We start from the raw sequence: 17,793 nt of genomic DNA, 5'->3' as shown, positions 1-17,793 counted from the left end.
GTGATGGAAAAACAAGAAAAAGCAATAAAATTTTGCATAAATGACGAAATAAATGACAGCCAAGAAAAGCAGCATTGACAAATACGCAGAGGAGGGTTTTCCTTGGTTTTCCCAGCCGGCTTCATCGAATGTCTTTCTATGTGTGCACTGAGCTTTAATGGTGGAAAAGCGTTGGGGAAAACACTGGGGAAATGCCATATAAAAGCTGACGCTGGGCGGATTTTCCCCCCACCGATTTTCCCTCCCATTGTTCCGTGCTTGTTTATTGACTTTCTGCGGGGTTTGGGGCAGTTGGGGGTGTGTGTCGTATAATTTGTTTCTACTTTAACCTAACCTAAACCAACCACCCCCCGCTCCAACCCCATTTCCACTCCCCATTCCTTTTCCCTTTTGGAAAACATGTTGGAGGAGGAAAATTGTGCGCCTCAGTGGCGCTACAATGTTACCCAAATGTATCTTGTTGTTGGGTGCGTTTTTCCTTCTCCTTTTCCTTGGCAATATAAACAGTTTTTCCATTATTTCCATTTCGCCGCTACTGCTGCTGTTTCAGTTATGCAAAATAATCAACATGGCAGATATTCAGAAATATTGGCAAGGCAAGGAATAACACAAACAATAACAATCACGGGCGAAAAAATAAAACAAAAGCAAAGCCGCCTGTTGTCAATGGCGAAAATATTGGCAAAACATTCGGAAAAAACCGCAAGTCGAGCAAACTGCACTTGAACTTGCCACAAAGACCCGCCACATCGTCCTCCCAGCGTCAGCTCGAATTATATAATGCAAATCGCGACAAAATACAGTACAACATCTCAAACTTGAACTGGTATCTGCTAAGCAAAAAGGTATTCAAAAATATATAATTCAGAATTTGTATCTTTTAAAAACAATATCAAAGACTTTTTTACCATAATATAAGTGAATCCTCTCAAGTCAAAAAGCTAATTTTCTTTGATGAAAATCGAATTTGAACTATGCATTTAAAAGTGAATACAAGTATAGTAGTCTTTAATTAAAAATGCCCATTTTTATTATAATCTTAAATGATTTTTAATAAATATTTTTATTATAAAGAATATTTTTCATAATCCTACAAAATGGATTGATAAATTACAACAATGCTTTCATTTTAAATATGACGAAAGATCTGTGTAAATAAATATACAAAAAATGTATTTCAAATTGTATATTTTCTCAGATTTTAAAATATTTTCGAATATATATAAAAATATTTATTGGCTTTTAAATGTTGTAGATACTTTTCTCAAAAATGATTTCCGATGGGTTTAAGGTGGTAAATCTGTGCAAAAACTTAAAAATACTTTTTAAAAATTTACAAAATTCTAAGGAATTCAAACCATGGATGTTGTACTGTATTTGCGAAATAGGGGGCGGGGTCAACCGAAACGCAGCGAAATAAGACAAAATGTAATGACCTTGGCAGCCAAGCGCCAACGCAACGCTAACACACACTCACACCCCCGCATTCAAGCACACACAAACTTAAAAATAATTTCTCAAAGAGAAGCGCCAAGAACAAAAAAAGCAACAACAAGAAAAAGACATTGGCGGTCATGCGTTGGCGTCGCTGCCGCCGTCGCAGTCGGCGTCGACGCTGGCAGCGGTATCTAAATTATGCAAACTGAGAAATTGCGGGCCCCATACATGCACACACACGTGTGCACATTATATCCCGTCCAGCTGTCGCCCCCCAATGCAAATGTAACGGTTATGTGCTATGTGGCTTAAATGCTTATCGCCCCGGCTGAACTGACCAACTAACGGAATTTCAATTTCGGCACGCATTTTCCACGGGCTTTTTATAGGCGTGTGCTCCTGATTGCTCTCTTCTCCGTTCCGTACTTTTCCCGCCGGAGTCGTTTGTCGATTAGCGTACAGAAAGAAAAACATAAAATGATTTAAAGATTTTACAAAATATTACAAATGATAATATTATTTAAAGCTAAAAGATAATAGAACAAATTTCTAAAATGCTGTAGGTATCGAACACAGACCTCTTTTAGAAATTTGTATCTTATTTAAAGATACTATAAATGTAATAATATATTATAAATATTTCCACAAAAGTAATACTTCATATCAAATACCAGCAATTAAAAATTAACAAATCATGACTAAAAAATAAAAAAAAAATTCGTTCGGCAGAGTAGGGTTTGATCCCTGTCTTCTTTTAGATCTATTTCTTTTTCAGTGCATGAAAAACATAACACACCCGTTAGACCCACTGCAAAAGCCAATGCCGATCGATTTTCACTGTCATTGGTTGTTTGATGCGGATTAATCGAAAACGTGCGTGGGCAGCTCACTCAACCGAAACTAGAAACGAAACCGAATCGCCGGGAATTTAAGTCGTGTGGGACAGGCAAATATGACTGATAAAAAAACGTTTAACCAAGGTATGAGAACTAAGGCAGCGAAGCACCTTTAATTAGCCCCACAATTCAGGGAGTTTTTGTGGCGCCCAAGGTGTTGTGCCGATGTGGCCACAACAAAAACTCACCCACATACGGGGGAACTTTCCTAACACGAATTTACACCTGAGAGAGGATAAGTGGCAGTGGGGGAGGAATATTTTCTTCATTCATATGAATATGAACTACCGTTTTCTAAACTTTCTTCTATGATATCATTAATTTTAAGCTGAAATATTATTATTTTATTATTATCCACCCTCTAATTAACTTAACAAATGAGAGAAGAATCTTTAAACCTTTGCTTTCTATCTTTTTACTGTAAAACTTTAATATTCGATTGAAAACATGTTATAAATCCTAACTAATATTGGTTCTCAGATTGAAGACCAAGTATTTAACTGTTAAAAATTCAGGATTGATTGAGATTAAGAGTTGAAAACTAGGATTTCCATTTTTAATACTTAAAATTTCAAGGAATACCGTTACCAAAAGTTAGAACTTCAAGTAATTCCGAAATTCCAAAATCTCGGTCCTTAGATCCGTTCAATTTAGGGAATTTGGCCTGTGGTATAGACATTCGCAGTGTCCAATCCACCACCGAGTGAGAAGAGAGGCTAGAAAGGATGTTTGCCAGCCAGGGGACAACGGAATTCCGCAACTCACCTGTAAAGTCCCCGCCCCCTTCTCGGCTGCTCCGACTGCTCCTTGAAGTGCTACCGTGTACCGCTGCTATGGGAAAACTGAACCGATCCAATCCAATCGAATTACAGTTTTTCAACCGAAAAATTGGTGCATCGCCACGGTATGAGTGTGTTGGTTTTTGCAACTGTTTTGGGGCAGACGTTCCCGTTACTTTTTCCCGATTTCCTGTTATTTTCCTTCTTATTTTTTTTCCTCTCCTCTCCTGTCGTCACACTCACACACTCACGGGGGCAGACGCACACAAATGCAAACGCACATGCAGCGCTGGTGGAGTACCGTTAGCACAACCGTTAGCTTGCAACGACGCCCGAACGTGGACTGTCTGAGAATTTCGATTCCGGAAAGTTAGCAGGCGTTTTCCTTGGGAAAAGGGGGGCGGCGAGAGCGCGCCTGCGCATGGGATCCTCCGTCCGCATAGTTCTTATCAAACTGACGGAATTTACGCGCTCCGGTTGTTGTTAACGGGTATTGATTTTCTGGTTACTGCGGGCTGCGGAGTCGTTACTTTCTGTTAAACATAAGTTTTTTTGGCTTCTCTAAAAAAGAACACAATTCTACGCAACTTTCCAAGGTCTCGAAAGTGTTACTCTACATTCTACACTTATTAATAGTTTTCGAATAAACAAATAAACATAGCAGCGCTGCTAACAGAAAGCTGTAACTGTCGATAGAATATCGATAAAGTATCTGCAACACCTGACCAGGTGTGCCGTAATATCGATATCTTATTGGAGAAAAGTAACAGATATTTTGGTATATTTTTTTTAGTTTACTTGTGTAAAATTTTATATTACTAACTACTTGAAATAATTTGATAATATAATGATTAATTATTATATATTTTAGTTAATTATGACTCTTTTTTTGCTTATATACATATAATTCCATAATTAGTTTAACTTTTATGTATAAAAAATAAAAAAAACACCTATAAAATTAAAATAATGCGACAAGATTGTATTATTTTATACTCCCAGCTCATTTATATGTATTTATCTTATTTTCCACTCTACCAATTTTCTTAAAAATAAATCTTTATCGATTGTGAAGATGACATGACAAATCTGCTTAAAATACTTATAATTTGCAATTTCATTCCTTCAATTCAAATCAATTTAATTTTTGCGGCATTAACATTTAACATTTATGTTAGTTAACATAAATTTTAGTGATGTACAACCATTGATAGTCCCCATCGATAGCAGTAACAAAGCCATCAAAACATCGATGACCGAATATGGTATTTTACATTCTTTTTGGTATTTTATCAGCTCTTATTTTGCTCAACAGTATTTTAATTTTACGGTATTTTATGCCCCATCCCTGGAACGCGAGTAAAAAAAGCAGATTTCTCGTTTCCCTGATAAATTGTCAATAACTTTGCCCGTCGCGGATGCACGTTGTTGTTTTATTTCGCCAATAATATTGTTTGTTGTGCGCCGCGTACGCGAGTGTGTGAGTGTGTGTTCGAGTGGGTGTGCGTGCGTGTGTGTTTGTGCGGGGGGCCTTGGGTTGCCCCGAATTGCAAAGATTGCAAGAAAAGAAAAGAAGAAAACAGGCCAGGGAGAAAGGCCCAAAGGAAAATTGTGCAATAGTCGCGAAAATCGAAGGACTCGCCGCAGGACGACGACAATGTGAAGCTGCGGGGGGCGGCAACGGTAATCGGAATCAACTAAGCGAATCATGTGCCTGGCGGAGCAGCCGCTGAAGCCACCCAGTCGGAGCAGCACCTCACCCACATTCAATGCCAAGTACAGGCGAAAATGCCTGCTCCTCCTCACGCTGCTCCTCTTCCACGGCTGCTTCAGCGGACTCCACCGAGCGGCGGCCTTCAACTGCACGGCGCACGGCGGTCGCTGCCAGAACGACGGGCAGTGCCAGGAGGACGGCCAGTGCCTCTGCGCCGACGGCTGGCAGGGACCCGAGTGCCAGTTCTGCGGCGGAAAAGTCCGGTAGGTTATCTAGATCCGAAAAACCTATATAGGTGGAGGAAACTCTATAGCTCCTATACCCATAACAATTAATAGGGTGCAACCAGAAAGATAAGATCCCATAGATACAGTAGAACCTCCATTACAAAGGGATCTCACAATGTCAATAAATAAAGTAGAACCTCTAGAACAGCAGCCCCCTTTTAGAAATCATACACAGAAAAAAATGAAATTGATTTAGACCAGATACTTACAGTTTCCATCAGTGGTGGATCTAGGATTTTGTTGTGGGGGTGATATTAGAACAATTTTTAGAACAATTTTGTGGATCCGCGCATTGTTTCCATATATTTGGTATATAAAAATAAGATCCAAAAGATGCACATCTTTCAGTTTGATATGATCCAGTGTGGTGGCCATTTAATAATATATGTAAGAAAGTTAATTTTTTTAATTTGCAATATCCCGATATTAGAGTATATCGATCTTAAGTAAAAAAAAAATATTTGAAAAAATAAAACAAATATTTTCAATGGGATATCCCCAACAGAAGTCAATAGAAAGAAGTGATTTATGGTACACTACTTTAAGATACTTCCAATTAGAACTCTACTAAAATTATTCTAAATATTTTGATATCCTAATAATCCTTATTCCAAATCAAATGTTTACCTAAAATATGAAAATTAAGATTTTAATGACATGTCCCCAACAGAAGTCAAAAGAAAGTCAGTTTGAAGTGACACCACTGATAAAGACTTCCAATAAAAACTCTTTTAAAAAAAATTCTTATTCCAAATCAATTGTTTACCTAAAGTATAAAAATTCTGATTGCAAACTAACCAAATCGACATTATTATATCAAAATTTAAAGATTTAAATGTTTGACACATCAAATTGAAATGCTGGCAGCTGGTCAAGTCATCAATTTCATATCAATTTTTTCTTTCCCTGTGATTCATTCCACGTTATTCAATCAGATCTCCTCTACCTTTTTCGGCCCGGCCTATTTGTGTCAGGCAACGGTTCAGTTTCATCTGGTCGGACGGGTTCTTGGCCGGGTTTATCTCAACTCTCCACTCTCTACACTGCCCCATTCCCCGTCCACCATCCATCCATTTCTCCCGTTCTCTTTCTCCCATTTCTCTCTAAACATTCTTTCACCTGCTTTCCGCTTTCTACGCCTCCCGACGCTTCCAATACGGATTATTTAATTAGTTCTCTTTGACTTTGAACTTGTTTGGGGCAAAGGTTAGTGTTTTTTGGGTTCTGCTTTCAGCCATATGAGCTCCCTTAACAGATTTCTTTATTAAAAGGATAGATAAGGTTTATACCATACTCACTATGTTAAACCCATTTTAAATATCTTATCTGCGTCGAAACAAAGACTTTTATTATCTACTGTCAAGATTGCTTTGCACGAACCCCAATAAATCGAACCAGTTTTAAATGAGATTATAAAAAAGGAAATCATAATTTTATGCTTTAACCTTTATTTTTGTTTATTACCTATTTTCCACATTTATAGAGCCCTTTTTCATATCAATCCCAAATCTTTTTATAATAATACCATGATTTTGCTTTGCCAAACAATAAGATAACAGTTTTTTGCCAGACATAAAGTGATACTCAAAAATGGAGGTCAAAAAGATATTGTCGTTTTCACATGCGTGCATCTGTTATACAGATATTATATATAGATATATGCGAGAGAGATGTCGCTGGGCCAGTTGGGTTGCTCACGCTTTTAGGCTGGCGTCATAAAGCTTATGAAATGGTTTGTTTATGTTTCTTAACAACGGCTATTTGCTAGCGAAGCGCGATAAGCGAGCGTTCTATCTTGACATTAATTAAAGCCCCTCCAACTGCGTTGATGATGGGATCCGGGGACCCAGGGACCCGAGAATTTGCGCACTCGAGCATTGAGGTCGTCGTTTCACCTGCCACACCATCGAGAAACCAGTTTGTTCCATCGAGACCCCTGATCCCGACCTGTGGTAAATTGCTGTTTTGTTGGATCGCAGCTTTTGGCAGGCCATAAATTCCGGGTCTACACACTTGTCCGTTCCATTTGAGCAGCAGTGATAAGCGAACGACTTATCAGCTGTGTGTGTGTCCGCCTTATCGCCTGTGAATTTTCCTTCTATTTCGATTCTAGTCCAACTACACGATTCACCAATTCAAAAGGCCTTTTTGCCGGCTTACTATGCAAAAAGCTGGGGCAAAATCAAACTGGTTTTCCCCAGTCTCACTCCAAATGCATTCCAACCCATTGGCCACATGACGAGGGCGCCTATTCACCTACTCCGGCTCCCGATTCCACATATATCACATATAGGTAGCTCCATTTACCATCTCACAGCTCCAAAGCTGTGCGTAAGCTTAGCGCTCGAGTGCACAGCGTGACTCACCGGCTGCCAATGAGTGTGTAAATATATCTTTTCCCAACATTGATTTTTCGTGGCTACCGCTTGATGTGGTCCCAGTCCAGAACCCAGAAACAGGCACTGCATCCCGGCTGGACGAGTGTTTACTCAAAGTTTAGAACTGACCGAGACACAACGCCCACACGACGCAGTCTCCTACAGGCGCGGTCACAAGAATAGGGAGATCTGGAAAGAACAGTTCTTATAAGAAAGTCTAAAATAAAATCCTATAAGATCAAAAAATTTATTATAATAAAAACATGTAGAGAATTTGTTAATTTTTATTTACATAAATGGAAAATATAATTTTAACAAAAGAGAAATCCGTTTTAAAACTTCCTATATATATGGGCAATCCATATAAATAATCCACGAACAACCTAATGTCAGCTAAAATCATTAAACAGAATGAAAAACATTTATTGGTATGCTCTATTTCATATTTTTGACAAACAAAAATAATAAAAATGGGATGTCTGACGCCGGACAAAAATATACACATTTTTATGTGCTTATAATGAGTTGGTCATAGTTTATGGACGACAGAAAAACCGAAATATTCGCTTTAGATAAGCCTAGAGTGACTTATCGAATAGATAAACAAATAATTATGTGGTAAGGCCATAAAATGTTTGTTTCTCGTTGAAAGTGTTTTCCGAAAGCCAAAAAAAGCAGACATTTCTATTGTTTTGACCGCAACTGTTTTTTGTGTGCTATATGCAATGCTTATCGGCACTTGCTTGGCGTAACGTGAGTCGCATTTAGAATGCGGAAGGCTACTGGTTCCACTTTCTCCGAGTACACTGGCTATATGAGTTAATTGTTTAAGCTTGTGCAAATAAACAACTTGAAGGAGTTGGCAAAAGTTTCCTTTAAATGGTAAACAATTGTGATATAGGGTTTCACTTAAGGCGGCGGTTAAAAATGGAAATTATTATTAAGTTTGAATACGAATAAAACTTCAATAAATGTAATTACTTAAGGTCCTTTTAGAAGTCAAACTATCCCGTTCATTAATTCTTATATACACGCCTTTTTATCTTTGTTAGCCTACAAAGATATGGTGCTTTACTTTGTAAAAATCCCATTCTTTATCTAGAAAGTGCTTGTGATAAGTAATTATAAACTACTATACCAAAAGTTAGGAACTAGTTTAGGGTAAAGCAGTCAATAATTTAACTAATGAATATTCATTTTCGCTTTCATTAGCGCTTTTAGCTATAAATAATCTTCTCTCCTAACCTTTTAATTGAAAAGTTTAAAGATCAACTATTAAGAGCGTTACTGCAAGTACAAGCTAAATTTTAATTGTCATATTTGTAGAGATACTTGTACTGCGCTTTGTGTTCGCACAGCTGTAAATTGAAATCAGAGCGACTAAATCAGGGGAAAGCAGTTATTTATAAGCGGATGTGCAAACAAAACACTAAGAAAATAACAAGACAGACAAAGAAGGACTTTGCCAGGCAGGCGACTGTCGGATACCCTTATCGAGTTTCAAACTCTTAAGTTGTCACATTGCTCCCGCCAATACTGTCTTCCCGACATATTTCTGGTCGTAATCCCCGTTTACGGAACACAAAAGCCACCAAGAACTTGGCGAGACTGAGACTGCGATTGCCACCGAGTCAACAGTTGAGCGGCTTCACTTCGGTCAACACAACATACTACACAGAAAAAAATTCTATATGAAATAAGGTCATTTCTACCTTAGTTCGTATCAAATTTATGATTCACACATATCAATTTGATATTTTATCATATCAGTTATTTCATAGCTATTTCATTTAAACAAATTTCATAAAAATTTCTTTTCTACCTTAATTCATATCAATTTATAACTTAAGCATATCAACTTGATATTTTATTATATCAGTTATTTCATGAAAATTCTAAAAATACTGTGGTAAAATATCAAATCTAAAATAAGATAAACATAATCTTTATTCATATCGAAATGATATAAATGATATCAATATGATGTTTTGTCAATTTTTTTTCTGTGTACGTATTGCGTACTATGGCACACAGCCTGGTATTCCATCTCATATACACTCTGCCCATATCAATTGTAGATTGCAATTGCGCTGGCCGGCTGACCGGCAAATTCAATTATCTTCTCCCAGCATCGGGCTATTGCCATTTGCATACGTGCATGTGCAATGAGCAGCGCCGTCGCTGAACTATCGCTAAATCGATAGAGGAATTGATTTATTTTGCCACCTCAAAGCTAATGGATTTCCCATCTCTCCATCTTTCTATCTCCCCGCAGCATGTACCACCCGATGGGCACGATACACGATGGATGGGGAAACTATTCGGTGAGTGTCAAGTGCAGCTGGCTAATCGATGCCAGGCATCCGCACTGGAACCGCCGACACAACACCAATCCGTCGAGAGCGGCCAACATACGGATCCACCTGCGGGAATTCGCCACGGAGTGCGGCTGGGATCACCTGTACATATACGATGGGGATAGCGTGGACTCGCCCCTTCTAGCGGTCTTTAGGTGCGTTTGATCTCCCTTTACTCAAATTTATTTCATAACTAATCGATGGTTTCCCTTCCTTTTAGTGGCCTCATGTACCGCGGCAACTTCTCCATTCGTCGAGTGCCACAGGTGATAGCCAGATCCGGCACAGCTTTGGTGCACTTCTTCAGCGACGATGCCTACAACATGTCCGGCTTCAACCTCACCTACAAGATGAACGGCTGTCCCTCGGATAGCGATGGTATGCCCTTCCAGTTATCTTTAATTTGAAGAGAAGTTGTTATGTTATTATACCATTTCAGAGGAGGAGTGCTCGGGCCATGGCAAGTGCCACGATGGCGACTGCATCTGTGATCCCATGTACAGGGGCGAAGCCTGCAACATTGCCGCCTGTCCCAACAACTGCTGGGAGTCCAAGAACCAGGGACATTGCCGACCCGACCAGGAACGGTTAGTTGGATCTATATATTAAATAGAAGTCCTTTCTGATTTTCACGTTCATATTTATTTAAAGATTTTAATTTGTTCGCTTTGCTATAATATTATCCCTGAGATTATTATGTAATACAAACTTAAAAGCCCTGTGAATTGTTTACGTTTTGTATAATTGTATTTTCCCTGTAATTATTGTTTAAAGCACACTTAAAATTCCTTTAAAATGAATACCTTCAAGGCGTTGTATTATTTTGTTTTTTGCACAGATAATAAAATAGAACAGTAAATATATATATCAGCACATTGAATACAAAGAATACATAATTTAATAATTAAATACAAAACGTTATATTTAAGACCAAAAATATTCAATTTAATGTAACCAATATTTACTTTAAATATTTAACGTCATTAAAAAAATAATTTCAAGACAAAGTTTAAAACAATATATGAAAATCATAGCGAAAAATATTTAAATTAAATTTTTCATCTTTTGATTTACTTTGTTTTTCCCCTCAACCACTATCTATAGTTAACTGGTTGTCACTCTTCCAAATTTAGAATGCAATTACTTGCCCGAGTATCTTAATTAAGTGTAAACTAGAGTAAGCTAAATCAGAAAAGGGAGCCAAATCAAGTTTAAACTAAAGCTATGTGAATTTTCAATTACTCATTAAACGTTTTACATTTTCCCTCACAGCTGCTCCTGTTACGAGGGCTTCGCCGGCGATGACTGCAGCCAGATCAGCGCCCACGGCGCCTGGTCCACGGTCCATCCGAAGCACTCGCCGGCGCCGGCGGGCAGCGCCTCCCATGGCGCCACCATCTGGCGCGACACCCTGCACATCGTGGGCGGCGAATCCTACGGCCGGGGGGAGCTAATGAGCACCTATGACTTCAATCGCAACGTCTGGGCGACTGTGCAGCCGGAGGATGGTGGCGAGGTGCCGGATAAGCGTTACGGCGCCTCCACGGTGATGTACGGCGACAAGATCTTCATGTATGGCGGTGTGGTTAATCACACCCACAAGGGCTTTAAAGGCCAAGGCATCTCCAATGAGCTGTGGGCCTTTGATGTCTCCGCACGAACCTGGTCAAACATCTCGGTGCGAGGGGATTCGGCTTGCAACTCCACTGGAGGAGCCATCGCCATGTGCGGACCCCTGCATGTGGCGGGTCACACGGCCACCTTGGTTCCGGGTTACGGGGACAAGCACAACTTCCAGTACATGATTGTGATCTTTGGCCACTCGCCGCAGTACGGCTACCTCAACACGGTGCAGGAGTTTAACTTTGCGACGAGGGAGTGGCGTATAGTGCCCACCACTGGCTACGTGGTGAAGGGCGGCTATGGTCACAGTGCCGCCTACGACTTTCTCACCGAAAAGGTCTACGTTTATGGCGGCATTGTCTCCGAAAGCGAATCCAGCCAGGTGCTGAGCTCCCGGCTGTATGCCTATGAGCCGGCTACTCGCATTTGGAGTCTTCTTTCGGCGGCGCCAAGTGCTCGTCTCCTGCACACTGCAAACTTTGTGAACCAGGGACTGATGATGGTCTTTGGCGGCAACACCCACAACGACACCTCGCAGAGCTATGGTGCCAAGTGCTACAGCCAGGATCTCCTAGTCTACGACGTGTACTGCGACTCGTGGCACTATCATCCGATGCCGGGCCACCTGCAGGCGGATCTGGCCCGCTTCGGCCACAGTTCGGTGGTGTTTGAGGACTCCCTGTACATCTACGGTGGTTTTAATGGTCAGCTGCTGAGCGACATGCTGCGCTATCAGCCGGGATACTGCAGCTACTACACCAAGCAGGAGAAGTGCACGGCAGCGCGGCCGGGTGTAAAGTGCATCTGGGATGTGCAGAAGATGCGCTGCATTGCCATCACACAGGTCCAGCGATCGGCAATATATGGACGCGAGCAGTACGACTACGTGGCCTGTCCGTCGAAGAGTAGGCTCACGCTCACCTCGGAGCTGCTGCAGGATGTCCACCGCTGCCAGGAGCTGGCCAGCTGTCAGTCCTGCGTTTCCACCGCTTTTGGTTGCACTTACTGCGGAAATGGTGTGTGCAGCAAGGAGAGGTGCAGGGAAACCACCTCAATGGCCTCGGTTTTCTTTGAGTCCTCCACGCAGCAGGCAGTTTCTACTGTGAGTCCCCCGCTGAATGCCAAGCATTTGGACTCGTGTCCCATTGCCGAGGAGCATCTGGTTAGCTCGGTGTGCGAGCAGCTGCACAATTGTCGCGCCTGCTCGGCCAACCTGGCCTGTCGCTGGGACTCGGAGCAGAACCGCTGCCGCAGCTACACTTTGTCAGGCATTGGAATGTCCGCCAACCGGACCCAGGATGAGGTGGCCTGCTCGCCGGCCTGCGCCACGCTGACCAACTGCCAGAACTGCACGGAGGACGAGTGCATCTGGTGCCAGAACGAGCAGCGCTGCGTGGATCGCAATGCCTACACGGCCAGCTTTCCCTACGGGCAGTGTCGCGAGTGGACCACTTTCACGGCCAAATGTAGATCCACTCCCATGCAAACGACGGCGCTGACTGTGGGCAGCACGACGGCGCTTTCGAGTGCCCAGTGCGGCTACTACAACAGCTGCCAGATGTGCCTGGATGATCCTGCCTGCGGATGGTGCGACAATGGCTCCAATACGGGATTGGGAAGGTGCGTGGTTGGAGGAGCACTTTCACCCTACGACAAGGAGGAGTGTGCGCTGAAGCACTGGTTCTTCACCTCCTGCCCAAGGTGCAATTGCAACGGGCATTCGTACTGCAATGACCAACAGCACTGCGAACAGCCTTGCAATAATCTAACGACAGGAGCGCATTGCGAAAAGTGCCGCACGGGATACTGGGGTAATCCAATAAACGGCGGGAAGTGCCAGCGATGCGATTGCAACGGGCAGGGCGTCTATTGCCATCCGGACACCGGGAAGTGCTTCTGCACCACGAAGGGCATTGTGGGCGATCACTGCGAGAAGTGCGACTCGCAGAATCATTACCACGGCGATCCGCTGAAGGGCTCCTGCTACTACGAGCTGACCATCGACTATCAGTTCACGTTTAATCTGTCGAAGAAAGAGGACCGCCACTTTACGCAGATCAACTTTAGGAATTCGCCGGGCAAGCCGGAGATCGATGCTGATTTTACGATCACCTGCAGCGTGCCGGCCAAAATGGACATCTCGGTGAAGAGGGCCGGCTCGCCGGACATGCTCATCCTGGTGGGCGTCAACTGCTCAACCTTCCGTCATCGCTTCCCCAAGACGGACTACCAATTTGGGCACTCGCCCGACGACAACAGCTCCCTGACCACCTTCTACGTCTTCGTGCACGACTTCCAGCCGCCTATTTGGATTCAAATTGCCTTCTCACAGTATCCCAAGCTCAATCTGCAGCAGTTCTTCATCACATTCAGCTCATGCTTCCTCCTGCTGCTGCTCATGGCCGCCGTCCTGTGGAAGATCAAGCAGAAGTACGACATGTTCCGGCGACGCCAGCGATTGTTCGTCGAAATGGAGCAGATGGCGAGTCGACCGTTCTCCCAGGTGAGTTTTTGAGATGACACCTTGATTTTTATAGCCTCTAATATTTATTTTTCACAGGTGCTGGTCGATATCGAAAACCGCGAAAGTATTGATCTGAGTCTGACGCTGGAGGGCATTGGCCACCTGTCCAAAAAACGCAAAAAGGTGGGCGAATCAATCAAATCAAGTCATAAAGTTGTGAGACGGCTTAGCGGGATGTATCCATATAAGAAAATATGTCAGATAGATTCTTAAAATAATTTAAGATCAACTTCTATAAACTTGACAGATTACTCCATAAACTAACTTAATAATCTTTATATCCAACTTTATGGATTCATTATTCAGAATTTAAAATTGTCAATTTTCCTTTAATATCATTGATATGGGTTTCTTATTACAATTGGGAACCACCTACTATAAATTTGACTGACATGAGCGATTGCACTAGATAAATTTATAAAATGATACAAATACCTATCCTAAAAGGTACATCTCAAGAAATTTTCAGATCATTTCTGAACATTAACGATTTGTCTTATCAAATCCTTGTATTTATTTCCCATTCACTTAAATAATTTCTTAAATCTTAAATGTTTCATCAAATCCTTGTAATAATTTCATATATTGGATCTTAAATTTTAAATGTTTTAGATCATTTCTAAATCTTAAATGTTTTTTTCAAATCCATGTAATAATTTCACATTTATTTAGATCATTTCTTGATCTTAAATGCTTTATTAAATCCTTGTAAAAATTTCACATTCTTCTCAACTGCGCTTAACATCTCCATATATACCTAAATACAATATCCTAAAATGAAACTAATTAAGTTTTATATTCCCAGGAATGCCCCAGTCCCATTGCTTTGGAGCCTTGCAGTGGCAACCGAGCCGCTGTGCTCTCGCTTCTAGTCCGGCTGCCCACGGGTGAGGATGAAAATTAATCCCTTATCATATATATTCGTAACTTATTCAACTCCCTTACCCACAGGTGGCCTTTCGCAAGCGCCGTCGGGTCAGTCCGCTGGCCTGGCCGTGGCCAGCGCCTTAGTCACACTGGGCAATCCGCGTCGTCCGTCAATCGATCAGCATCCCAAGGAGCCAAAGTCGAAGCGCAAGCAGAGCCAGCACCCAGACAGTTGTACATAATAACCGTAACACTATGCTTACCTACATAAAGTAATAATGATAACGATAATGATAATAATTACGATAATATGTAACTAGCGAATAGGTACGAGTATATAGAATATTTGCCCCGACTTTCTTCTACTAACCACAAACAAACACACACACCACACAAAAGGCAAGCTTGCAAGTTGATAATCCGCAGTTATTATTACTTTAATGCATTAGACTAGTAACGAAACGAGAAAGCGAGAAGGAAAGAAACAAATAATAATAATTTTTAGCAAAAGGACATATTTATATACGGTTATATACAATTTGATATAGTTGATAGGTCGAGTAGCGTTGCAATAGTTATAAATGTTTAATTTATTATTTATACCGCGTACGTGTGAGCTAAGTTCGATGGCAACAGCAGCTGTATTCAAATTATTAATGTATTTTTTTTACTTAACCACATAGCCTAAGCGTGTTGTTAGAATTTATTTATGCAAATTTTGTGCGCTGCCTCGGCAGTAGCTGCACCAAAAAGCCGCGACAGTGTCAGAGTCAAAAAAGTAAATAACAAAAAAGACAAAAAGTGATGAACAAAGCCAGATAAAAAGCGATAGATACATGTACAAGGAGCTAGGTGACCGAGACATGCAAAATACTGTGTTCAATAATAGGAATATTTCTGTTTTTAATATCCGTGCAAATATTTACAACGCAAGACAAAGTGGATCAAGACATAGAGACCGAATAAATGCAATTGTAAATAAGATACGTAAATTATGAACGCTATATAGTTAGTAGTTATACATATACAAGTAGCTCTTGATATGAGGACGCGCCCAAAACAAATCAAACGATTAAATTGTACATGCAATCTAGATGATGAGATCCAACATTTACCAAAATTCCAATTAAATCACAAACTAATCGTAAGGTTTCCTCTTGGCAGCAAAACGAACAGAACTCACACAGTTATTAACTCGATAATTCAAACTAAGACAAGTCACACCAACTAACTAGATGCACTAACTCTCTGTAATACAAATCCAGTAAAATGGAACAACCTCTAGAATCAAAAGGCACTCGTCAAAAACTTTAACTAACACCTAGAGATCTTTTAAGAACACTCACACAATCTTTCCAAGTACGATCGCTTCGGGTTAGCAGACAGACAATTGTAAATCTATTTCATTTGTTTTTTAATTACAATCTAATAAAGTCCATTTACGAAATTTAATTTCAATTGTAAAATGCGTTTAGAGACATACACACTTAATATTATAAATATATAGATACTTGCCAACCCAGTTCCAAAAAAACACCCGAAAGAAAGAACCGAAATAAACAAAAAGACGAAGATAATAACAAACCCTTCGAAGACTTGTTTGAAATGACCCCTGACCGCAAACAGCAGCAGCAGCAGCAAGATATACATAGATAAAGAATCATATATTAGTTTATTAACCAATAAAAAGACACTCCAAATGTAAGCAAAGTGAAGTGCTCTTGTTTTCATTACTCTTTGTACTCTATATGGCTGTGGATTCCAGTTATCCCAGGCATTTTCATTTCACAGAACTTTCACTTTCGGCAAGGGGCACAAAAAAACTTGGGGGCGCGGCTGCATGGCCTGATAAACCGGGTAAATGTGAGTGGTTCGGTTTATTCAGGTCGAAATTCGATTGGAGGGGCTCCGTAGAAGCTCTGTTTCACGTACGCGGATGTTGATTGTGATTTGGGTGGCCCTTTCCTGCTTTCTTTACACAGAAAAAAAAAAATTGACAAAAGATCAGATTGATATGTGCTGGTCAATTTTATAGTTTTAAAGTTCAAATTGAAAAAAAAATAATATTTGAATGTTAATTTTTATTGTTTTTTAAAAAAATACTACATTTTATATTTTATATGATATGATAAAATATCAAGTTGATATGTTTGAATCACAAATTTGACATAAATCTTATCATATTGATATGACAAAAGGTGGAATTGACCCTATTTCACATCGAATTTTTTTTCTGTGTATGGGCACATCATTTTCGAACATCTTTGGCCATTTGTGCCGCTTTTGTGTCTCGATATCTCTCCAAGCACCGCATTTAATTTAATGATGACGATTTTATTAATGAAATTAAAGAAGAAAGCCGACAGCAAAAGCGTGCGAAATCCGAAACGAAGCGGAAGTGCCCATGCCCACCAGAGATCTCTGTCAAAAAAAACATCCATCAGACGAATACCGAATTCAACGCCCTTGATTGCCTGCATTGACGTAGTGATATTATGGTTAAGATATATATATTTTGTGCATACCCAAGTTGAGTCAGCCGATGTGCGGGTATACGGTTTTACCCACCGTCAAGCTAATTCTGGCCCACACGAAGGCCAACACGCACTAGGTTAAGTGAACTATTGCGCTTCATAACAAATAATAATAATCAGCTGGAACCGATCGTTATGAATCAACGGTGGAATGCCCCGAAAGCTGAAGTTTAAGCCCAGAACCAAAACAGCAATGTTTGGAATGGAATTGGAGCATGAATAAGTGTCCACATATGGGAGGAACCCACAAAAACCCAACCAGCTACGCAGCATATTTCAAAATTCCCCATTAACAACAGCATAACAGCTTTACAACTTCCAGACAATGGGGCATACATTAATTGCTTTGTTGTTTGGGGGTTGCTAATTATACAAAAAAATATTAATAATTTTATTA

General features: G+C 40.7%; 2 protein-coding genes across 3 annotated transcripts in view; one reads left to right on the top strand and one right to left on the bottom strand.

The window, feature by feature from the left end:
• Tusp (WD40 superfamily protein Tusp) overlaps positions 1-3,789 on the bottom strand; it is a 32,394-nt gene extending 28,605 nt beyond the window's left edge. For both annotated transcript variants that reach the window (XM_070216897.1, XM_017153900.3), the window contains exon 1: positions 3,099-3,789. The gene's annotated coding sequence lies outside the window, so the exon portion shown is untranslated. The remainder of the gene's footprint in view (positions 1-3,098) is intronic.
• A 665-nt stretch (positions 3,790-4,454) lies between these two features.
• On the top strand, positions 4,455-16,320 carry dsd (attractin-like protein dsd). The gene is made up of 8 exons (XM_017153985.3): positions 4,455-5,089; positions 9,767-10,003; positions 10,069-10,226; positions 10,288-10,435; positions 11,121-13,974; positions 14,032-14,118; positions 14,801-14,882; positions 14,947-16,320. The coding sequence occupies exons 1-8, from the start codon at positions 4,821-4,823 to the stop codon at positions 15,102-15,104; spliced, it is 3,993 nt and encodes a 1,330-aa protein (XP_017009474.2). The 5' UTR covers positions 4,455-4,820; the 3' UTR covers positions 15,105-16,320.
• Positions 16,321-17,793: the final 1,473 nt, after the last annotated feature.

Source organism: Drosophila takahashii, chromosome 3R (genome assembly GCF_030179915.1).
Source record: "Drosophila takahashii strain IR98-3 E-12201 chromosome 3R, DtakHiC1v2, whole genome shotgun sequence".
Classification (NCBI taxonomy): Eukaryota; Metazoa; Arthropoda; class Insecta; order Diptera; family Drosophilidae; genus Drosophila; species Drosophila takahashii.
The sequence above is the reverse complement of the archived record's forward strand: the minus strand, read 5'-3'. Positions and strand labels throughout refer to the sequence as shown.